At 34.1% G+C, this 24,646-nt stretch overlaps 1 protein-coding gene across 1 annotated transcript in view; it reads right to left on the minus strand.

Moving 5' to 3' along the window:
* Positions 1-12,876: 12,876 nt before the first annotated feature.
* Positions 12,877-24,646, minus strand: part of LOC106882548 (low-density lipoprotein receptor-related protein 4) — a 457,600-nt gene continuing 445,830 nt past the window's right edge. Inside the window, exons 33-38 of the mRNA XM_052968692.2 lie at positions 24,323-24,436; positions 22,442-22,526; positions 21,948-22,006; positions 19,855-19,942; positions 15,813-15,957; positions 12,877-13,340 (exon numbers count right to left, since the gene is read on the minus strand). Of these exons, the coding sequence (XP_052824652.1) occupies positions 13,143-13,340; positions 15,813-15,957; positions 19,855-19,942; positions 21,948-22,006; positions 22,442-22,526; positions 24,323-24,436 (689 nt within the window). The 3' untranslated portion in view covers positions 12,877-13,142. The remainder of the gene's footprint in view (positions 13,341-15,812; positions 15,958-19,854; positions 19,943-21,947; positions 22,007-22,441; positions 22,527-24,322; positions 24,437-24,646) is intronic.

A 24,646-nucleotide genomic window follows, 5' to 3' on the forward strand; every position in this document is an offset into this window, starting at 1 on the left:
AAACTATAATGATATCTGCCAGGCAGCTGATGATGGATGTATATGTTCGATGTACTTGTTAACTGTGAACCTTTTGTATTTTGTGTTCTTGTGATTCTTCATTGAAATTCTGGTTATTGTAGGGTTAAACTTGGTTACAGAGTATCTCGGGTTATGGTGGTTTTGTATATATTCACCTTGTACCTTGAGAATATGTCTGCACTATCTCACTGTTTTTTTTTTCTTTTGCAGTAGGGGAAGCCTACTAGTATCTCCTCTTCAGCAAGACACCAGTTTCTTTCTCTCTATTATACTCTCACTTACTTCAAAACTATACTCCACTCAATTAAGGCGTCTTGTCTTGTGAGTACGTGGTGTCCTCACTAGTGCCAGCATCATATAAAAACACCCAGTACACTCTGCAAAGTGGTTGGAATTAGGAAGGGCATCCACTGTAGAAACCAAACCATACGAGAAAATGGAGCTCAGTGCAGTCCTCTGGTCTGTCACTTTCTGTGAAACTGTACAACTCATGCCAGCATGGAAAAAGGGACATTAAATAATGACGATGATGATGATGATTATACCAGTGATTGATATTGTGTAATTGTCCTTCATAGGAATTTTAATTCTGGTAAGGGTAATACTTGTTTAGGGGTTTCTTGTTTAAGGAAGTTTTGTTGCATATGTATGAATAAACATTATTTCAACTGAGATGTAAGGTGTTAAAGTGGTATGTGAGGTTATTTTGAAGTATTGTTTCATTAATGTTTTACAGAGATATTAAATCCATAACAATGCAGTTTGGGGACATATGTATACTTTTTAAATTCATTTTCATTTTTACTTCAACAAATGGATTTTGATACTTTTAAGTATATATATATATATATATATATATATATATATATATATATATATATATATAGATACACACACACAAACACACATTCATTAATATTTAGCAAAAGCAACAGAGTGACTCAAGATTTAAGGGTTTCATGTGTTAGCACTTATCAAAGTGATAAGTGCTAATGCACAAAACTCTTGGATCTTGACTCACTCTGTTGCTTCTGCTAAATATTAATAAAAATATACATTTACTCATATACTGTGTTCTATTTTTCCTGTTGGCATCACCATACCTATAGACATGCACACATATACATATCCCTCTTTATACTGCAAATTTTGGAAAAGTTCCAATAGAATTAAAATATTTGAAAAATGAAAACTCTTATTAAAATCATATTGTTATGGTACAGAAACTTACAAATTTCTGTTTTATACATACATACATTGCATACATGAATGCACACACACATACACACTTGATCAGAGTCCATAGAAATTGGTAGTGGTCTGCATCAACAAAAATTATACAGTGAAATTCATGAGTCTGCATAAGTTAATCTGTCATAAGCATCTAATTATTACCATATTCGATGGGAGCATGATTAAGAATATTTAATTAGTGACTCTTAATCAATTTTTCAAAGCTAAGAAACCAAGAAAATTTATCCAGAAATGGAAAGATGTCAATTTTAGCAAGATTCTAAATTTGGAACTTTATTTACAAATATTAATACTTTGATTTTATGTCTAGGGAGAGTCATTATGTCAATATTAACACACACACTGGTTCAATTCCACCCTTTTATTATTAGTCAATTGGTTAAATATCCAACTAACAAATTGATTACTTGTTAAATTGGTTAAACAACAAAATTTGTTTCAACACATGAATTCACAAAGAATTTTGCAAACTAGATAGAAAACCGAATTAGAACTTTAGGATGATTATAAGGATTATTAAGAACTTTAGGATGATGATGGATCATCATCATCGTTTAACGTCCGCTTTCCATGCTAGCATGGGTTGGACGATTTGACTGAGGACTGGTGAACCAGATGGCTACACCAGGCTCCAATCTGATTTGGCAGAGTTTGATACTATCTTCTTCTCAGCATTCAACTCATAACTTTAGCTACATGTTTTTAAGAGACATTTCCCAGAAATACATACAGTAGTTGGAATTAAAATAGGTTAATGCTACAGGCTTATTTCTTTCTTAGATAACATCCATTCAACATTTAAGAGAAGTGAAGCCAACCATTTTAAATTTATGACTAATAAACAACTAAAATTTCATATAGGAAGCTATGCTCTTATTTACTACATAGTTTCCACTCTCCTGTTCACTATATGAAATATCTATTGATATAGCAAATTTGGAATTTGGTGGGGGATAACTGCTTCTTTGAATCACCTAGCATTGTATTTCAAATCCAATCAGGACATTAAACTCACTTCCTTTCTCTCTTGTTCCATAATCTGACACTTATGATTTAGACAGAACTTGGCCTAAGAAAACATGGTATGAGGTACTTAATAGTACATACTAGTTGTGAGTAGACTTGTTTACATATAAAACTTGAAGCTACTTCATAGCAATATTAACAAAAAAGAAACATGTCAAAGGATATTAAAGCAATGAAACAAAGCTTTAGAGGCAAAGTGTCATGAAATAAGATAATCAAAATTAACAAAGAACATATTACTTCAATTGACAATTGCTGCTTACATTGGAAATTAAATTACCACAAATAACAAAATAGAGTTTATTGTTTCTGTATGAACAGCAAGTCTTCCTGAATAAAGTCATGAGAAAACTGATCCACAAAATGTGGTGTACAATATTAAAACACAAACCAATAATAATGATAGTTTCAAAAATTATATTGAACTATTGATGAGAATTTACATTGATGGAAAGAAAAATGCTTTATTTTCTTTTTCTTACTTCCAGTGGCTTAATGAAAGAAGATGATGGTGGTATATTTTAAAAGGGAGTGAAGAAGAAGAGCCCATGGTTTATTTAAGAATGGGACGAGGAAGGAAGCTAGTGGTCTAGTTTGGGGTAGGTGATAAGAAAGAAAAAAAAAATGTCTATTTAGAAAGAGTTAGAAATATCATCTTATAAAATTGGTTTGTTGTATGTGTTCTTGTTAAGTTTTTTGTTTGGTCCTTGTTTTCAGTTCTCAATAATACAAAAAAAACAAAAAAACAGACAATAAATGGAACAATCACAATTATATATACTTGCAATACAAGATACATTAGTGGAGATTAAGGATCAAGGAAAATATATATAAATTACATTGTGTAGGGATGTATGTGTGCATGTGTATTGTTTTCATTCCTCTGTTTGCAAGTATTATCATCATTTTAATGTCCACTTTTTCATCCTTGCATGGGACAGGCAGAATTAATTGACACAGATTTCCTACAGCTGGATACCTTTCTTGTTGCTAACCCTCACTTCTTTCCAAGTAAGGTAATATTTTCCCCAGACCGGACGTTTTTGTGGATGATTGGAAACAAATGACACCACTTGTGTGACAGTGACACTTTTTTTACAACTAACTTGGGATGCAAAAGCAAGGAGACCCAAACACACACACAAATATACTATAGGTTTCTTTCAGTTTCTGTTTACCAAATCCACTCACAAAGCTTTGGTTAGTCTATAGCAGAAAACAATTGCCCAAGGTACCATGTAGTGGGGTTGAACTTGAAACCACATGTTTGAGAAGCAAACTTCCTAACCACACAGCAATGCCTGTATCTGTGATTTAGACAAAGCTGTAGCTGCATTTGGTACTATTCCATTGATGTGCAATACTGCTATAAGGCAGACCAGTTATGTCTGTAGCCAACACATCTTTTATCTTTGACTTGTTTCAGTCATTGGACTGTGGCCATGCTGGGACACTACCTTGGAGAGTTTAAGTTGAATAAGTCGAACCCAGCAGTTAATTGTTTTTTAAGTCTGGTACTTATTCTATCAATCTCTTTTACTTAACTTCTAAGTTACAGAGATGTAAACAAACCAACACTAGTTGTCTAGGAAGACAAATACAATCACACACATATGAGGCCAAGTCAGGAGGTAATGCAATTTTTATTTGCATTTCATTTCCTTACCTTTGCATATACAAGAGTCAGTTAAAAGTAAAGCAAATAAAAATTGCATTACTTTATGACACACCCGTGTATATATATGTATGTTTGTGTGTGTGTACGATAGGTTTCCACCCAGTTTTCATCTACCAAATTCACTCACAAAGTATTGGTCAGCTTGAGGCTATAGCAGAAGGCACTTGCCTAAAGTGTGGCACAGTTGGACAACCTGAAACCCCATGATTACAAAGTGAGTTTCTTAACTATACAGCCATCATGCCTGTCATGCCAGAATAAAAATATGCATTGATGTTCATGTATGTATGGAAACATACACACACATTAACAGCTTTCTTTTGGATTATTGACCAAATCATTGGAATGTCAGACATAGCATTTTTGCTATGTTAGAACTGTTCCAGCTCTTTGTGTTCCGAATTCAAATCCCACTGAAATCAACTTTGCCTTTCATCAATAGAACACTAATCAAGCATTGAGGTTTATATAAATGACTACAAACATCATTTCAAATTTTGTGCCTTTGTCAGAAACAATTATGGTTATTATTATATACGAAAGCAAACATGTCCCCATAAGAATATTGTGAAAAAAAAATTTTTTTAACTGGATTGTTTTAATGCTTATTTATTCATGTTGCTTTAAATTAATCATACATTATCTTAAAGCATTGTGGTTTCAATGATATGGCTTTATTTTTAGAATGGTAGATGTACGAGGCCAGATTTGGCTAGTTTGAGCTTAAAATGGATAGAATATTTGGGCCACATATTGCCAATTTAAACACCAAAGTTTTAAAGCAAAGAGAGTTTTTTTTTTTTAACTACTCCAGCTTTATTAACAGTTTTCAAGATTGTTTCAATGTTCTTCTCTATACCTGAGGTACAAGAAAGGTTTCTCTTTAGACACTTTTAACTGCTTCTATATTTTCAACAAAATAGTCATATGTATTCTCTTCACAGTTCAAAATGGCTTCAGAAGTATCGGTAGCCCAAATAACATAGACAAATATGCCCTTAATCATTTTTAAACAAAATATAATCTGAACTTAATGCTAAATAATCAATGGCAAAAAAAAATCCATTTTAAGTTATACATTAACAGTTGTGCAGTGGAAGACATGGAAAAGAACAGCTTCAGAAATAATTTGAATGGAAAGATAAAGATAACAAAACAAGCAGCAACACAAACATACTCTTTTTTTTTTCCAAATGTTATGGGTTAAAAAGGAGAGATTTGGGCTAGTTTAATGAAAAAGAAAAAGAAAGAATGAGATTTATCACAAAAGCAATGCTGGAAAGGTTAGAATAGAAGTCAAAAACCTCTCAGTTTTAGAAACAGAGGCAGCCGGATTTCTATATGTTCTCAAAAGAAAAATTGGAAGAAGCTAGCAGTGATGCAGGATGTACACTTCATTGACATGACAGGCCTTGTTGAAGAAAGAATCAAGTAAGAAGGCAGGAAGAGCTGATGTGCCACATATCTGCCTACAGAATAGTTTCACAGTATACGGGTTTCAAAGGATTGCTTGTTATCACCTTTACACACGTGGTGTTGATTCACAATAACATGATTGAGCGTGGGTGGGGGTCTTGTTATTGCAAATGTCCCAGAGCCTGATGACTCCCAAAGAACTGAAGTATTCCGGGACTGCAGGACTGTACACCATCTTGGGAGCAGAGAAGAGGTCAATCAAAATGGTGGCATATAGCAGAACACGAAGTTGCTACACATCTTTGGCTCGCTTGAAGGCTTGATGACTTCTGATAAACACACAAGAAAAAAAAAAAAACTCACAACTGTACAACACTGAGAGTGCAGAGTAGAAGGCCCAGTTGTTACACATGTAGTAGTAAAGGTCACTTAAGGGCCTTTCCTAAAAAGAAAAAAACAGTGCCAGACAACAGCAGAGGCTACAACAAAAACAGTAGGAACTAAAAGTGAACATCATGGCTGAGCAATCACTGATTCCAGATCACTACCAATTGGGACTCTGAAGACAGCCAGAGCAAAGGAAATCACCTCATCTTCAGTAACATCAGCACAAATAGCTGATGATAACTGATGTATTCAGGTGTCTTGTCATTCATCACCAGTACCACCCCATTGACTCTCAGCAACAGAGAGGAGAGATTCTTTTCTACTCTAAGCACAAGGCCTGAAATTTTGTGGGAGGGGGCTAGTCGATTACATCGACCCCAGTACGTAACTGGTACTTAATTTATCAACCCCTGAAAGGATGAAAGGCAAAGTCAATCTTGGCGGAATTTGAACTTAGAACGTAAAGACAGACAAAATATCACTAAGCATTTCACCCGGTGTGCTAATGATTCTGCCACGGAGAGAAAGATTGGAAAAAAAAAATGGGGAAACCCCTGGGGACAGAAAACAAAATGCAGGAGACTGGAAGAGGTACCTATGTCGTTGATTTTCTGAGATTTACAGTTGTCAAAACTACCAACTATAACCTGATGGATCTGCTAAATAGCCAGGAAAAAGACAAATAAATTACTGTCTTGACTGAAAGGCAGATGGGGGTCAGAATTTTAAGAACACCTAAATCATAGACTAGAAGTAAAAACTACAACAATAGTCTTTAAACAATGAAAGTGCTGCCAAAAATATGAGGGAATGTTCTTGCTTTAGCTAACACTGATAATTCTCAGAAGAACATTCAGACTGTAGTACCTGGGGCAGAATGTAGTCAGAGTAAAGAGGTAGTGAGCGTTCACTTCTCAGTGGGTTAGAGATGGTATTTCTTTTGTGAACTAAATTATTTACCTGTCTTAATATATTTATGTGCTTCAGGATCCACTGTTCCAGAAAAGAATTAAATTGTTCAGGACTCTTACACTTTAAAGTAGAGCAGTGTGTGTGTGTGTATACAAGCAGTCTTTTAATCTGTTACTGGAAATAGCCACTGAGCTGAGTCCCAGTTAAGTCATGGTCAAGGTTAATTGATTATAATGACACCAGTGATTTGTCTGTGAGTGTATGGATAATAGACGCACGTTTCACACAACAATTCATCTAAAAGTGAGGTATTTCTCATTGAAACAGCTCTACAAGAGTTTCAAAATTAAATAAATTTGAGGTGTGACAACAATCTCTACATCAATAGAATTTCAAATATATCATACAAAATAGATATCTGAGAAGAATATGTTTTAGAACATGTAAATACACAGATTTAATCAACAAAGTAGTTATTTAAACCTTGGGTATACACCTGGTGGCATGCCAGTTAAAGCACTTTCACTGTCTGTGGGTACCTGATGTTATCCACAGTGTTGATATAAATCCTACTGGATATCCTTCATGGATTCCTCAGTGTCCGTCAAGCATGTAACAAATGAGAAAAACAGAAAATGGAATTCACGAGATGGGCCAAAACAACCGTTGTGACTAATAAAGAATCTCATGAATTCCATTTCCTGTTTTTCTCATTTGTGTGTGTATATGAATGTAAAATACAGGCACACTCAAATTCTATACACTGTTTCACTATGTACCAATAAAAAACAGACTGAATGCAAAGGATGAAACAAATGTAAGATATATGCATGTCCATACACACACACACAAGCATATAATCATTTTAACATCCACTTCTTTATGCTTGCATGGGTCAGACAGAATTCATTGAGGGAGATTTTCAATGGTCAGACAACTTTCCTGTAAACAACCTTCATCTGTTTCCTAGCAAAATAATATTTATCCATGGTTAAACAAGTTTCCATGATATATTGGAAACAAACAGGACCACATGGATGACAAGTGTGTTCATAAACAACAATCACACGATACCAAGACAAAGAGATGCAAACACACACATGCGTGCATACACACACATAATGGATATCATTCAGTTTGTATATACCAAATCCACTCAGAAGCCTGAGCTGAAGACACATATCCAAGGTGCCCTGCACTGGGACTGAACCTGAGACCATGCAATTGAAGAGTGAGCTTCTTCATTACACAACCATGTCTGTGCTTTATAACAACAATGTTCCTTTTATAGAGTCACATTACCACTTACCATAAGCTTCCTCACCCAGTACCTTTTCTCATTCTTTTTATTTTTCCCACCACCTTATCTTATTCATTACTTTTTTCTGATAGAGGTCTACTGCCCAAAATGTCAAAACTCTTTCTCATCCTTTTAAGCATTAGACTAATATAATATTTACTAAAATTTGTTCCCTCCTATGTGGTCATCTTTTTTCTACTCATTACATGACTGTTGTAAATGAATGTCATTCATTTTCAAATTTCTGAAGCAGCATGTCTGGCCATGGGGATATATTTATCTTGCTTGGAAATAGATAAGAGTTGGTGATAAAAAGGGCATTCAGACATAGAAAATCTATCACAAAAAACTCCATCCAACCTTGGCAAGCATGGCAAAGTGGACATTTAAACAATGATGATGATGCGTGTGTGTGTGTGTGTGTGTAGTGTATGTAGATACAAGTGAGAAGTTCAAGACAGTACTCAATGTCATGAGGTGAGCATTTTTTATGCTGACAGCTGGCATCTCATATCTAGTTATTCAAGCTTCCCAATCATCAGACTCTCTCTCTCTAATATGTGTACATGTATGTATGTATGCATGCACACATATATGCATATATATACATGTATATATATATATACATGTATATATATATATATATATATATATATATATATATATATACACACACACACATACATACATACATATATATACATATATATACATACACATACACAGATGTATATACATACACATACACACACATATACATATATATATATTAGATGAGTGCTGGTGAAACAAACTAGATAGGTATTCTGCCAACTTAGCCAACTCTGTCTGAGGACTGTCCATGGACACAAAACTCTCTGAGTAATGGAATGATGCAATCTGGAACTGTAATAAATATATCAATCATTTATTTCGTTTGTAGAATAACCGTGTACATAATAATACTTGCAAACATACACATGCACACACATGCATAAATGTGCGAGTGCATGTACAGAGTCGCAAATAAGAGTACTCAATACATGTAATAGAGCTTTTGCTTTATTTGTTTAAAGCTGCTGATTCCCTTTCTTGCTTTTCAAAAATCTTTCACCGTGTGTCTTCTTGCCTGAAGAAAATCATACATGGTAAAAAAGTTTGAGTAGCGAAGGAGTAAATCTTCAGCTTAAAGCTAATATACACACACACACACATAATTTTTCCAGAGTAGCAGTTACAAACAATCTCACACTTTTTCTTTAAATTTTACACATACATATACAACTGATAGATTTATATCAAATGTTCTACTCCCAAAACAAAATACCCATAACAATATATATAAACAACATGTATTTGCAATATATATATATATATGTATATATATATATATATATATATATATATATATATATTATATACACACACACTCATACATGGTTTAGAGTCATAGACCCTTATAACACTACACACATCATTTCAATTAACACATCTTTGTTTATTTGACAACATATCTCATAAGTGCGTTATTAATTCAACAAAACGAATAATAACAGGCTGAACATTTCAAAACATACATACTTTCAACTTAATCCTTTAACATGTGGAGTAATTAATTTTCAAATAAATGTTCATGGTTCTTTTAAAGGTATTCTTTTTCCTTTTCTTTTTTTTTAAAGTCTGACTCATTATTTGCTGTTTGTCATGCTCAGTGATTTGGTAGAAATGATAGAGTGTTGGGTTAAATGTATTTCAGTATTTAGTTGTAAGTTCAAAACCTGCTCAAACCAACTTTACTTACAAGTATTGAGCTAAAAATCCGTTTAGATCTGCTTTTGCTGTCCATTCTTGTAGAAGTGATAAAATAAATACCAGTAATATGCTGAATCACACTTCCATTTGAAATTTAGTCTTGTATTTAGTAAAATTGAGTTGAGAGATATTTGTTTTGAAACATTCTTTTTTATTTGTCATTAGAACAGGAGCTAAACTCAGTGATGGATATTTTACTTCAGTTTTTGTTCTCCTTTTTTTCTTTCAGTCTTAATTCACTTGAAAAAATCATATTGATACAATTGAGAAATTGCTGAAACTCAAAACTTAAGGCAGGACATAAAATTAAATGCAATTTAAAAACTGAAATTGAAATTTAATGAAAAAACTTTTTTTAATGAAATGAAATAAAACAAAGACTTAAGTTCCAACTGATAAAAACGTTTAATATTTTCTTTTAATATTTAAATCTCTATTCATGTGTCAAATTTCAATTTCTATGTTTAAATGATTCATTAACCAAATAATAATAATAATAATAATAATAATAATAATAATAATAATAATAATAACAGTGATAATAATAATAGTAATAATAATAAACATCCTTACATTTTTATTTTTCATTTATTTATTTAATTTTTTTTTAAATTCAAGGGAGCTGTATAGCAATCCCTTATAATAATGATGTCTGTGGTTAAAAGTTAGTTATGTATCTATTCCCTTGGTTACAAAGTTGAACAGAAAATGTGGGTGTTCTTACAACAGGGAGAAACCCTATCATAAAAGAATGTTAACATTCGGTGGGGCTGGCTTATTCTTATCCCTTAGATATAATAATACCTAAAGATAATAAATTCAGCAGCATATTTCTGTGGGTCTTCCAACTACAATGAGCTCAGAATAAGAAGAGAAAGAGAGAACGAGAGAGAGAGAGGGAGAGGGAGTTGTTTGCTGTTATTTTTTTTATCATATTAGAATTTGCTGTAAAGAATTAACATTATGGAACTGGTAAAAGATGAGAAGAAAAAGTGTAATATTTAATAAGAGGGTTTTTTTTTTAACAGGAAAAAACAAAACTAATGTTTTCTGCCATAAATCCAGTCAAAAGTGTTAACCCGGAAGTCCACATTTTTAGTTGAAATATATATATGTAAAAAAAACAAAACAAAACAAACTGTGAGTAATCACAATTTTGCATCATATAAATTTCATATCAATATTTCCTTCTAATTAGTTTTAGAAAATCATTGTTCATATCATCATAATCGTTGTCATAATTATCATCATTTTAGTCAAATGTGTATCTTTCTTCATGTTAGCATGGTGAGAAATTATTTACAATTCAACATCCTTACATTCTTAATGAAATGATCTGAAGTAGATATATATTATCAAAATAAATTAATAAATAAAATGATTATTATTCTTATTATTGAAAAACGACCAGGCAAACCTTCTAATTACAAAGTTCAGAAGACAGCATTCCTAGGAAGTACTGATAGCCTGTGAATAATATCATATATATATATATATATATATATATATATATATATATATATATATATAAAATCATTTAAAGGGGAAAAAAATCCATTATAACCACAAATCTATTTCAAAGTTAGAAAAGTTTTTGTAGAGTAGGGAGGTATACCTACCCTAAATAGATCAAAGAAATAATAATAATAATAATAATAATTCCCTAAGTTTTGTTTTTAATAAAATCAATTACTTCTTTATCCTGAAACTTAATAAACTACAACTAAAAATTAAAATTCATTTAAAAAAAAAAGATGTTCGAAGAAAATGAAGGGGAAAAAAAATATAAAAGAATGAATGCATAAATGAGTTGATGCATGAATGAAGAACTGTCATGAAATATTGATATGCAATTGAGAGAGTGATCGATTGACTGATTGATGAAGACCTTAAAAGGACCTTAATAAGAACTACATGATGATACAAACTGCCTGATACAATTCCTTGCATTTATATAAAGACCTGAATATATTTGAATTCATTCTTGTTCCATCTTTTGGCCAATGCAGTCTCAAAATTCGAACAATGTTAAAACATTCTGATTTCATTCCCACCCCCCCATATACTACCTTTCATTTCAGTCTTATTCCTTTTACTATGCATCTTCGTTAACAATAATCATATCACACAGATAAGCCCAATAAAACACCATCATCATCATCATTTGTCATCAGTTTAACACCCATTTCTTTCCCCCTCCCCTACATGCTTAGGCATGGGTTGTTCGGATGTTATATCGATAATAGCTAGTTGTTACCTTTTTTTTGTTAGTTACCAAGTCGGTTGTGAAATAATAATAATAATTATAAGGTAAGATGAAAGGAATTATTCAGTAAATTAGATTTAAACTGATATGTAACAATGGCTATTGAGCAGTTTGTACCACAAGGAAGAGAGAGAGAGAGAGAAAGTGAGTGAGAAAGAGTGAGAGAGACAAGCAGGGGTTGTTGGCAGCCATTGGTATTTTTCAGAGACATAAAGACATAATAGAACAGCACTAACTAAAATAAATACATAAAAAAAAATATAATCAAGAAATGAACAAAATTACAATTGATAATGTGTTTTGTTTGAAACTTCAATAATCAAATAAAAAAAAATAAAAATATCAACAAGAGAAATGTATTTAGATATGATTAATAAAAAAAAAGAAAGATATCTTAAAACTTTTCTAAATGGTGCCGAAAAGTTGATGTATAGAGCTTATATATATATATATATATATATATATATATATAAACACACACACAGATACACATACGTACATACACACACATATACATGCATACATACATATATATGTATACACACATATATACACACACACACACACATATACCAATGAGAATGATGGATGTAATTTTATATACATACATACATACATACATATATACACACACACACACATATATATATATATATATATATATATATATATATATATATATATATATATATATATCAAAATGAGAATGACAGATGTAATTTTAGCACCAAAGTCAAAAGTTTTAAGAAATAATAACAAATTTAAAATAATATCTGAATTGAATGGTACAAGAATTTGAAAGAAACAACAAAACCCTGGAAGTCACCTGATTACTAACAATCTTCAGTCCATTTTTCAAATTATGATGAAACATTTCTGCTTCTGTTCCTTATTCCATACTGCACTCGCTGTACATATAAAAAGTTAGAGTCTTCTGAAGAAAATTTACTCTTGACTCAACTCTTTTCATTCAAACACACATGGACTCTCTCACATACATTTTTATATATAGATGCCATGCCGTAACTTCTTTCCTTGTCAAAAGGAAGATGTTAATTTGATTAAAAAAATTTACATGCTTGTATTCAGCATCAGCTAAAATCAATATTATTTGTCTTCGCTGTGTTAGTTATCTTTTTGGGTAAAGTCAATAAAACTTTTTGACACTGCTTCTCAGCTTTCCCAACTGATGGAGCTGTATTGTTATCTGTTATGTCCGAATGATCACAGGGGATTTGATCCAAGTTATTCAATTTTTCTTCAGTCTGTGGTAACATCAGCAATTGCTCCTGAAAAAGTAAATATAAACAGATATAAAGTTATTTTGCTGCACTTGGTAAAATGTCATTTCTACTTTCATTTTCACTCTTCTTAATAGTTAATCAGAGAAGAGTGTGGGTTCAATTCTCAGATCAGATGGTATGCTGTGTCCTTGAACAAAGCATTTCATTTCACACTGCACCAGTACTCAGTAGGAAATTAGTACCAGTGCCCTGTACAAGAGGGATTCTTGTACTTTCATCATAAATGATTTAAAAATCCAAACAAGTTCTGGCCTAATGAGCCTGTAGACTTGAAGCAGATTGTAGATTCAAGTCCAAAGAGGAAGTGGGGTAAGTTATTCTCAGATGAGAAACAGCTGAACCTAATTCTTGAAAAAAAAGCATAGGCTTTACTAGGGGTACACAAGCATCAAGTGGTGGTGTTAAACAGCATAATGGATTAAATCCACTACCCTAAAAAAAAAATGGTTCATCCAGCAATCCTCCATAGTTTCTATCAAATACTTGACTCAAGGCTGTAGAAGACTTTAGGTGTTGTGCGATAGGATCAAACCAAAAACCATTTGGTTTATGAAGTGAGCTTCTTAACCACTCAGCTATATAATTGTGGAGCTTATACTAGAGGTTGTAAATGAGTACCAAATAAACTATCCTGTGCCACCCAGGTTCACTGTACTTTTCACCTACCCAATTTGATCTATTTTACCCGGGAACCTGGACTGTCTTTACAGCATCATAGACTGCTGGGTAAAGCAATGCACTGTGGTCTGTTGTATTTATTTACTGTCAGCAAGCTCCAGCATACAAAGAATAGCAACAGTTTCCTTGAGGCCACCAGGCAATTCTAAGAAAGTTATTCTCCAACATGACATAATCCGATGGATGAATCCAATAAAACAAATAAAAAAACATTATTGGATCTTTCTTCTGTTCCAACCAAAAACTAAGATTCAATGAGAGCATGATATTTTATGATTGCTGTCAATCATCCAGAGATTTTGTATTTAAATCTTAAAACTAAAAGATTCCAGCTACCCACCATCTAAAGAGATTACTGTTTTAACTCAGAGGGAAAAGTAAATTGGACACACAGAATAAATGTAAAAATAAATACAGTCAGAAAATATACTTTTCTCGCACTAAAAAACATCCTTAGTATCAGTTATATTTAGTACCAAATCACAAATGGAATATTTTAGACATATTCTAATAACAGCAAGTACTAGGAGTTCTTTTCATTGACTGTGATCTCCTCTAAAATTTGTGGCCAATAGCTAGTTTCAAAAATTAATATTATCTTGTATATATAAGGCGGTGAGATGGCAGAATCATTAGTATGCCAAACAAAATGGTTAGTGGGATTTCGTCTGTCTTTATGTTCTGAGTTCAAATTCCGCTGAGGTTAACTTTACCTTTCATCCTTTCAGGGGTCGATAAAATAAGTACCAGTTGAACATTGGAGTAATGTAATCAACTTACTTCCCACACCCCACCCCAAACTGCTGGCTTTGTGCCAAAATTTGAAACCAATATCATCTTATATATGACAAATAGTCAGTTACTGGATATTTCTTGATATGAATTCATTCATTGTTAGTTTGGTAATTAGTCCCATAATGATCTTAAAGAAGATTTCAAGTTTAGAGCAGTGGTCCCCAATCTTTTCACTACCAAGGACCCCTTTTATTTCAATGAGTTTTCCCACGAACTCCTTTTAATATGCTTATCCTTATGTGTGTATATATATATATATATATATGAAATTTTTAATTTAGTTCACAGACCCCCAACTACTAACTTTGTGGACCACCAGGGGTCCGCAGATCACAGGTTGGGAACCACTGATCTAGAAGAAGAGTTGTCCCTTATTTGTTTGATACTATGGAAACAAGAGATAAATACAAAACATACACATTTCTTGTGATTTACAAAAAAGAACAAAAAGTTAGCAAACTCAGCAATTTTCCATTAAAAACTTGTCCTTTACTGAATCACAAGTTCCTTTTTATGAATTTAAAGGTTGGTGCTAAGCGGTGCTTTCTGAAGTGTTTTAAGCAGAGAATTAAGTAGGACTTTAAAAAAGGTTGATGCTCTATTGTAGTAAAAACCTACCTCATACATACATCTTTTAACTTTATGCCTGGTACTCTTTTCGCTGATCTGCTAAGTTAAAGGGATGTAAACAAACCAACACCAGCACAAAGACACACACACACACACACACACACACATATATATATATATATATATATATATACATACACACAATGGTCTTCTTTCAGTTTCTGTCTACGAAATCCACTTACAAGGCTTTGGTCAGCATGAAGTTATGGTAGAAAACATTTGCCCAAGGTGCCTTGCAGTGAGACTGAACCCAAAATCATGTGGTTGGGAAGCAAAATTCTTACCACACAGTCACACCTTGTGCCTTTTGACTCCTCTTTGTCTGCAAGTTACAACTAAAAGAAATGTACTTACCTCTGCTCTATCAAACCGAAACAGTCTCCAGGAATTACTATTCCGAGACTGGCGGTCTGTATCAATGGTCTCTGTACTTGTTCTTTGATAAGAAGGGTTTGTGAAGGTAAGTGTAATAAATTCTGGTGCAGAGCGGCGCTTTTGCCTGTAAAAAAGACAGAATCAAATTATATGCATATGTATGAGTGTGTGTGTGTATGTACACAAATACATCCCTCCTTCACCCCTCTCACAATAACACCATTTCCTCAGTTACTGTGGTTGTATGAGAGTACAGCTGCACATATCCCACCCTACGTTCCATGCTTCCAGTAATCCCACCCCTTGAAACAACTTCACCTGTTAAATATCTTGCACTCTCAGCATCAACCCTTGCCATTATATTTCCCCTGAATGTTCCTTCACTATGAACACCCGCTCAAGCCAGTCACTAACCCCCACACCTTCTTTACAGCAACCTACTATATCCACCCCTGTGTGCCTCTGATCTCTGTCTCTATGTAGCTTCTCTCCCCATTCCTCTTCAGCTCATCTCCTTATTTCTCATTTACCTATGGTTTTATTATGCTGTTCTCTACCAACCATTTTTACAACAAATCACATCCTCCTCCTTTCCCACGCCTATTTTCCTCACATTCCTCCATATTGAGACTCATTATTGTCCATACCCTGTCTCCTTTCATGTTCATCCTTCACTATATTCACTTCTATCCTCATCTCTACCATCTGTCACTCTCCTTTCACACCCTCATGAACCTACCTATCCACCCAGCCATCTTCGATTCTCTGTCCCTATTCTCTCTTTAGTAAAGGTGCATGGCTCAGTGGTTTGAGCATCAGGCTCACAATTCATGAGGTAGTGAGTTTGATTCCTGGATCAAATTGTGTGTTGAGCAAGACACTTGAGTTTGTGTTGCTCCAGTTTACTCATCTGCAGAAATGATTTGCAATGTCACTGGTGTCAAGCTGTATCAGCCTTTGCCTTTCCTTTGGATGACATCAGTGGCATAGAGAGGGGAAGCTGGTATGCATGGACAACTTCCATAAACAACCTTGCCCAGAAGGTTGTGCCTCGGAGAGGAACTTTTTTGGTGTGATCCCATGGTCATTCATGGGGCCTTTATTTTTACATTCTCTCTTTACCCATCTTGCACACTGAGGGTACATTCTAAACCCTCACCTCCGCCATCTTTTCATCTTTTTCTGCTGGGGTAGCCAAGTATCCCCACTGCACCCAAACACCTGTTTCTGTCTCCTATCATACACCAGATTTTCAACACATGGTACAAAGCCAACTACCTCAACTGTGCACCCCAACTCTAACAGAATGTCTTGAGAGCTATTTATTGACCTCACTGGTGCTAGTGACACCCAGTACAATCTGTGAAGTGGTTGGCATTAGGAAGGGCATCTGACTATAAAAACTTTGTCAAAGCAGACACTGGAGACCAATGCAGCCTTTTAGCTAGTTTGATTCTGTAGAATCAAACACATGCCAACATAGAATACAGATGTTGCCACCTCCAGACCTTATGCTTTATATATATATATATATATATATATATATATATATATATATATATATATATATATATATAAGCTACATTAATTAACTTTGTAAACATACACTTGAACCAAGGGGTAATGAATAAGCAGTCTTAACTGAAAAGAAATGAATTTTTTTAAAAGGCATATCTGTTTCAGGTGATTATAAAATCAATATTATGGCTTTCTTTAACAAGGAACTTTGCTAAACTGATCTCAATGTAATGAATATTGCATGGAATCATAAAGCATCTATATCAGAGACATAAATACCTCCTGTTCTCCATGAAAAAAGACATGAAAAATCTCAGTTAATTTGGTTTTATAGTTTGGGGTTGATTCTTACAGAAACAAATTCTTTCTGTAATAAAGTTACTCTTAGATTCACAGTGTAGTAACTATTCTGCTTATATTTATAAGCTTTTGAGCTACTTAGTTCATATTTGATTTGATCTTATCTATACAATAGTAATATATATTAATATTTTGGTGTCCGGTAGATGTTATAGGAAGAGCTGTGAACGCCTCTATTTTTCCACTGAGCAGTTCACATAACTTTATCAGCAATAATTAGGTTACATTTATCTTTAAATAATATACAATATGATCAACCACTTGAATATTAAATTACTACAGAGTGATAGGCAGATTGTATAATATCTGTGTACGTACAGCTATGTTACATGGTAGTGAAACATGGGCTTTGACTGCAGAGGACTTGTGAAGGCTTGAAAGAAATGAAACTAGCATGCTCCACCGGATGGGTAATGTCAGTGCACATGCACAACAGAGTGTAAATGATTTAAGAAGAAAACTGGGTATAACAGACATCAGATGTTGTGTGCAACAGAGAAGACTGTGCTGGTTTGGTCATGAAATGCATATGAATGGGAACAGCTGTATAAAGAAGTGCCAAGCTCTAATCACGGAGGGTACTTGTGGAAGGGATAGATCCAGGAAGACATGGGACGAGGTGGTTAGAAAGGATCTTTGGCTGCTGGGTCTCATCAAAGAAATGACAAGGGACAGATTTGGTGATTTGCTGTACTTGATAAGACACATCAAGCTAAGCAAAATTGCTGTTTTCCACACATACATGCTTGTCCTTTCAGGTGCCGGTGCCACGTAAAAAGCACCTGTGCTGGTGCTGCATAAACACAACAATGCTGGTGGCATGTAAAAAGCACCCAGCACACTCTCCTAAGTGGTTGGCATTAGGAAGGGCATCCAGTCGTAGAAATCATGCCTCAACAAACAGCTGGAGTCTGGACAGCTCCCTGCCAGCCAGCTCCACATCAAACTGTCCAATCATGCCAGTATGGAAAGCAGACATTAAATGATGATGATGATGATGATGATGATGACTACTACTTCAGGTTTTTAATGCACAAGTATTTGGTATTACTGATATCAAGTCAGCAAGTATATTTGTGTTTCCATTGTTAAAACAATTATCAGTTGGTAATAAGGATATGTTGAAATTAATTTCTTCCCAAAGTCTGAGTAGTAACCTATTTGATGAAGCACAAAGCAGATAAGGGCATCACTCTCAATCAAATAGCTTTACAATAATTATTGCAAGATACAAAATTTTAATGCCAAAATAATGAAAGTTAAAAAGTTGTCAAAGTTTGCCAAACTGCTAAAAATGAAATAAATGAGTGACAAAATAACATCAGTTCTCAAAAAATGTTTTCAATAATAATAATGATGATAACAATAATAGCAATAATAATAATAATAAAAATAATGATGATGATGATGATGATGATGACGATGATGATGATGACGATGATGATGATGACGATGATGATGATGATGACGGGCTCTCCTGTTGAAGATGACATATGAACATTCAGCTTTTGCCAAATGACTTGTACAAATGATTTGTTTATAGTGATCAAATACATGTGCTGTACATTAGCTCACCCCTTCATCAGATCGATGTTGTTTGAACAGATGCACGGTGTATTACATGTCAGGTGTTGAAGTGATTGCAGAGCAAGGTGAAATGAAGTGTTTTGCTCAAGAATACAACGCACCAACTGGAGTAGGAATTGAAACCATGATTTCGCAATTGTGAGCGCAACACTGGTGTCCTCACTAACAACAACAACAACAACAATAATAATAATAATTATTATTATCATCATTATTTCTACTCTCGGCACAAGGCCTTGAATATTTTGGAGAAAGGGGGCTAGTCAATTACATTGAGCCCAGTGCTCAACTGGTACTTATTTCATCAACTCAGAAAGGAAGAAAGGCAAAGTCGGCCATGGCGGAATTTGAACTCAGAACATAGCGGCAGACGAAATAGCGCTAAGCATTTCGCCCAGCATGCTAATGACTCTGCCAGCTTGCCACCTTGATGATGATGATTATGATGATGATGATGATGATGATGATGGCGATGATGATGGCGATGATGATGATGATGATGATGATGATGATGATGACAATAATAATAATAATAATAATAATAATAATCTCTTACCTTTTCCAAATAACTAAAATAAATATAAATCCCATAATGACAGATAGTATGACACCAGAAATAACATAAGTACGTAAATGGTTGGAGTCTGGAAAAAATGAAAATAAAGAAAATAATCAATTCATTTTCTTATATATCATTATAATTATATATTTATAATTATTAACCCTACAGCTACACCCAAAAATGTTCAAGATATTAAGGAACAATAGTCAGTATATTAAATTAACGTTGATAACAGTCACATTAACCTCTGATGTAGTTAACAGTCACAATCTGTTGATGTAGGTAGGAATCATATAACTATCATTTGTAGCAACTAACAGATGTATCTACAAGTCACATAATCTGTTGATATAGAGCAAACAGTCACATAAGCTGCTGATGTAACTAGAAATCACATAACTTGCTGGCACAGCTAACAGTCACAAAACTGGCAGGTATAGCTAGCAGTCATGTAAGTTGCTGGTGTTGCTAGCAGTCACATGATCTGCTGGTGTAGCAAATAGTCATATGCTCTTCAGCAAAATATAATAGTGATGCCATGTTTAAGTTGTAAATTTTATGACAGCTAGCAAGAGAATCAAGACTAAAATGGTGATTAAATGAGGAAGAAGTTCAACTCAGTTCAACATACTGGACATCTTAAACTTCCACCTGATATATAAAACCATAGGGTGTCCAATGTGCTAGACCATAGGGTTGCTCAAAAACATTTAGCTATCTATCTCTACCATGTATCTTCTCAAACAAAGTTCTTCAGAGTTAATAAATGATAACAATGATGTGGCATTCTGTCGCTTACGACGTCGAAAGTTCCAGTTGATCCGATATCAACGGAACAGCCTGCTCGTGAAATTAACGTGCAAGTGGCTGAGCACTCCACAGACACGTGTACCCTTAACGTAGTTCTCGGGGATATTCAGTGTGACACAGTGTGACAAGGCTGACCCTTTGAATTACAGGCACAACAGAAACAGGAAGTAAGAGTGAGAGAAAGTTGTGGTGAAAGAGTACAGCAGGGTTCGCCACCATCTCCTGCCGGAGCCTCGTGGAACTTTACGTGTTTTCGCTCAATAAACACTCACAACACCCGGTCTGGGAATCGAAACCGCGATCCTATGGCCGCGAGTCCGCTGCCCTAACCACTGGGCCATTGCGCCTCCACAAATGATAACAATAAGAACAGACAAATAAACTGAAGAATCATTAGCAGTTCTTTACCGTTAATTATAACAAGAAATTTTAAAGACAGTGTCAATATCATTACACATTAAACATAACTAATCACCAACAACTTCACCAGTCTAAGAAAAGCTTGCCAGAATTATTGGCAATTCTTCACTCACTTAGATTTGATAATTAACATAAAATAATGTTTATTTACATCAGATAACATCTACCATTCTCCTCCTTTCTCTAACTATTCAAATCCACAGGGCTTTCAGAGTGGCATGCCAATGAAAAATTACCTCAAGGTGTTTTAGTGGTGTGGCCTACTTCTTGAAAAGGGTTGCCCAGACTTGGATACTTGTCTTGCCAGAAATAACATCAAAATTTCACACAAAAATCACACCCTACTGCTTTAAAAAGAGGTGCATTAGATAACGTTGTCTTTAATACACTATGTTGAAATAGTAGACGGGATCATCATTGCTAGAGTACTTTTGATCATAAGTCTGTTCAATTAAAACTGAATGAAACAACAACACCTGCCACCCCACCCACCCTACCAGAGCTAATGATACACAATAGCATACTGCATACCATACTTAATGCTGATATACTTTTGAAAGCCTTATGAATTGCAACATTCATTTCAAAAAAGTATCTCATATAGACACCTAGTGTTAAAAAACACAAAAATATATCAGTAGCTGATGAGAAATGTCTAGTAGTGGTGGTTGAATTGCTAAAAATGTATTTCTGCTTCATTAAGCATCAACAGTAGCAAGTATTCATAAGTAACTGCATGATTAGACAAATTTAATCGACTGATATAGAAAAACAGTGACTAACATGTCACTGGTGTCAGAATAAGGAAAACACTGTTTTCCTTAGTAAATTCTGATATTTTAGAAAATATCACTTACCATTAGCTGTACTTCCAGTTGGTCGACAAAGTCCATTCTTAATTTTCCCTTTTGAACATCTAACGGGAAAGAAAGAAAATAAAAAGTCAAACTTTTGAAAGTTAGAAATAACAAAGAGTGGAAAAAAAAAAAAGAAACTTAAATTCCTTCAAATCATTATAAAAAGGCTTTGAGAAAATAATTGTTTTTTTCAAGCAATACATAAAATTTTCTATATTTCTGATATGAGGAATTTATGTTATGTATCCTGTTTATATTAGTTGGACTGGCATCCTCAGCTTGATCGTTGCTGTTTTCACTACATTTTGGCTGATGCATGCACCAACCTTCTTCAAGTGTTTTGTATTCAAAATTCCGAAACAACAGCTGAGTTTGATACAAGACACCTGAAAAACACCAGAAACGACCAAATCCTCATTGGAATTAGACTTATGTTTTCTTTCACCTCTGCCCAAGGTGTGAAATTATAAATAAAAAAATTGTCTCACACTCACCGACTGGAATGAGATCCTTGAGCTAAACCAGACTTTTCTCCAGAGAACAACTCGTCACTACCACCAGCACCAGAAACTAATGGAACTGCAGAAAAGTGAAATGAATAAATAAATAAATAAAATGTGTGTGTGTGTATATGAGAGAGAGAGAGAGAGAGTAGATATAACCCTCTAGTGTTTAAACTGGTCATATCCTGCCCAAATATTCAACCTGTTTTATGTTCAAAGCAGCCAGATCTGGCCTTTCACATCTATCCTACAATGTCATTCTAAAGATAAGCAATCACATCGTTGAAATCTCCAAGTTACAAGATAATGCACGATTAGTTCAAAACAATGTGAATAGATAGGTGTTACATTATTTTGAATTAATCATGCATTTTCACATAGCTTTGTGACTGTTAAATTTTTTGAATGACATTGTAGAGGAGGTGTGAGGGGTCAGATTTGGCTGGTTTGAACTTAAGGTAGGTAGATAATTTTGGTCAGATACGGCCAGTTTAAATGCTAAAAAAGTTAAATAACAGTAATGAACCAAGCAGATCAATTCACTGAGTTCAATTAGTTTCTTAGGAAGAAACAGAAACATATTCATTATATAAACAGAGAGATAAAGATAATTATAACATTACTCAGTCAGTGTATAGGAAATTTATTACTACAAATGGATTTAATGGCCCTGATGGATCTCTTGAAGGAGAGTGGTATTTACTCTAATGTTATGAAAAATGTTCAAAAACCTCTAGCAGAACCCTACAAACTGAAATCACACAAAACATTAGTAACAGTGTTAGGTTAGCAATTGTAATTTAATATTATAATTAAATTGAGCTAAACTGATGTTAAGTGTTTTTATTGATTTCATCACTAAATTTCCAGAAACGTAGAATTGATGTTTAACACTTAACTACTCATTTACATTGACCTAAAACTTTCAGCACTTTCTCTATTTTAAACCTGTAAATTAAGTTAATTCTTCAGTAGATAAAGCTAGGGTAAATCATCCATTGCATTTTCTCCTATCTTGCATTATTATTTAGTTACCGAGTGAAAGTATTGATATTGATTTCATCAGTTACAAAGATTTAATTCAATCTACAAAGCCTACACCTCTTTTTTTTTTTTTTTAAATACAGTTGTGTAGTTAAGAAGCTCACTTTGCAGCCATGTGGCTCTGGGTTCAGTTCTTCCGCACAACATTTTGGGCAAGTGTCTTCTATCACAGCCTCAAGCTGACCAACAATGCCCTGTGAGTCAATTTCGAACCTATCATATATATGTATGTGTATACACACACACACAAACACAAATATATATATATACACACAAACACAGATATATATATACATACACACACATATATACACAAACACAGATATATATATATATATATATATATCATCATCATCGTTTAACGTCCACTTTCCATGCTAGCATGGGTTGGACGATTTGAATGAGGACTGGCAAACCAGATGGCTGCACCAGGCTCCAATCTGATCTGGCAGAGTTTCTACAACTGGATGCCCTTCTTAACGCCAACCACTTCGAGAGTATAAAATATATATATATATATATATATATATATACATGCACACACACATATATATACATACAACTGTGTTTTTGTTTGCTCTTCAACCACTGGTGTTGGTTGTTTAAATCCCCATAACTTAGTGGCTCAGCAAAAGAGCCCAATAAAATAAGTACCAGACTTAAAATAACGCATAAGTACTGGGGTCAATTTGTTTCACTGAACCCTTCAAGGTTGTGCCCCAGTATGGCCACGGTCTAATGGATGAAACAAGTAAAAGATAAGATTATTGACAAAAATATTCAAAATGATGCCACTATACTTTCTCAAAAATAAGAAAACTCCCTTACCAACAAGACAGGGCCTTGAATCAGGGTATGTTGGGCACGCACATTTGTAACCATTGGGTCGAGCAAGGCATAAGTGAGTGCATCCTCCATTTCGTATTGCACATTGGTTGGTCCCTAAGAATTAACAACAAGGTAGACAAATGAAATGCAGCAATTCTACAGTCATGGTTTGATATTGGCAATAAGAATTCATAAACAGCAAAATATTTGATAGGTTACAGGTGTGCACAAGCAGAGATACCCCAGTCTGCTGCTACCACTGCAGCAGCAATAACAACGACAACAATAACACCACTCTCTCTCTCTCTCTCACATACATTCACA

This window comes from Octopus bimaculoides, chromosome 6, assembly GCF_046866305.1.
Source record: "Octopus bimaculoides isolate indiv1 chromosome 6, ASM4686630v1, whole genome shotgun sequence".
NCBI lineage: Eukaryota > Metazoa > Mollusca > Cephalopoda > Octopoda > Octopodidae > Octopus > Octopus bimaculoides.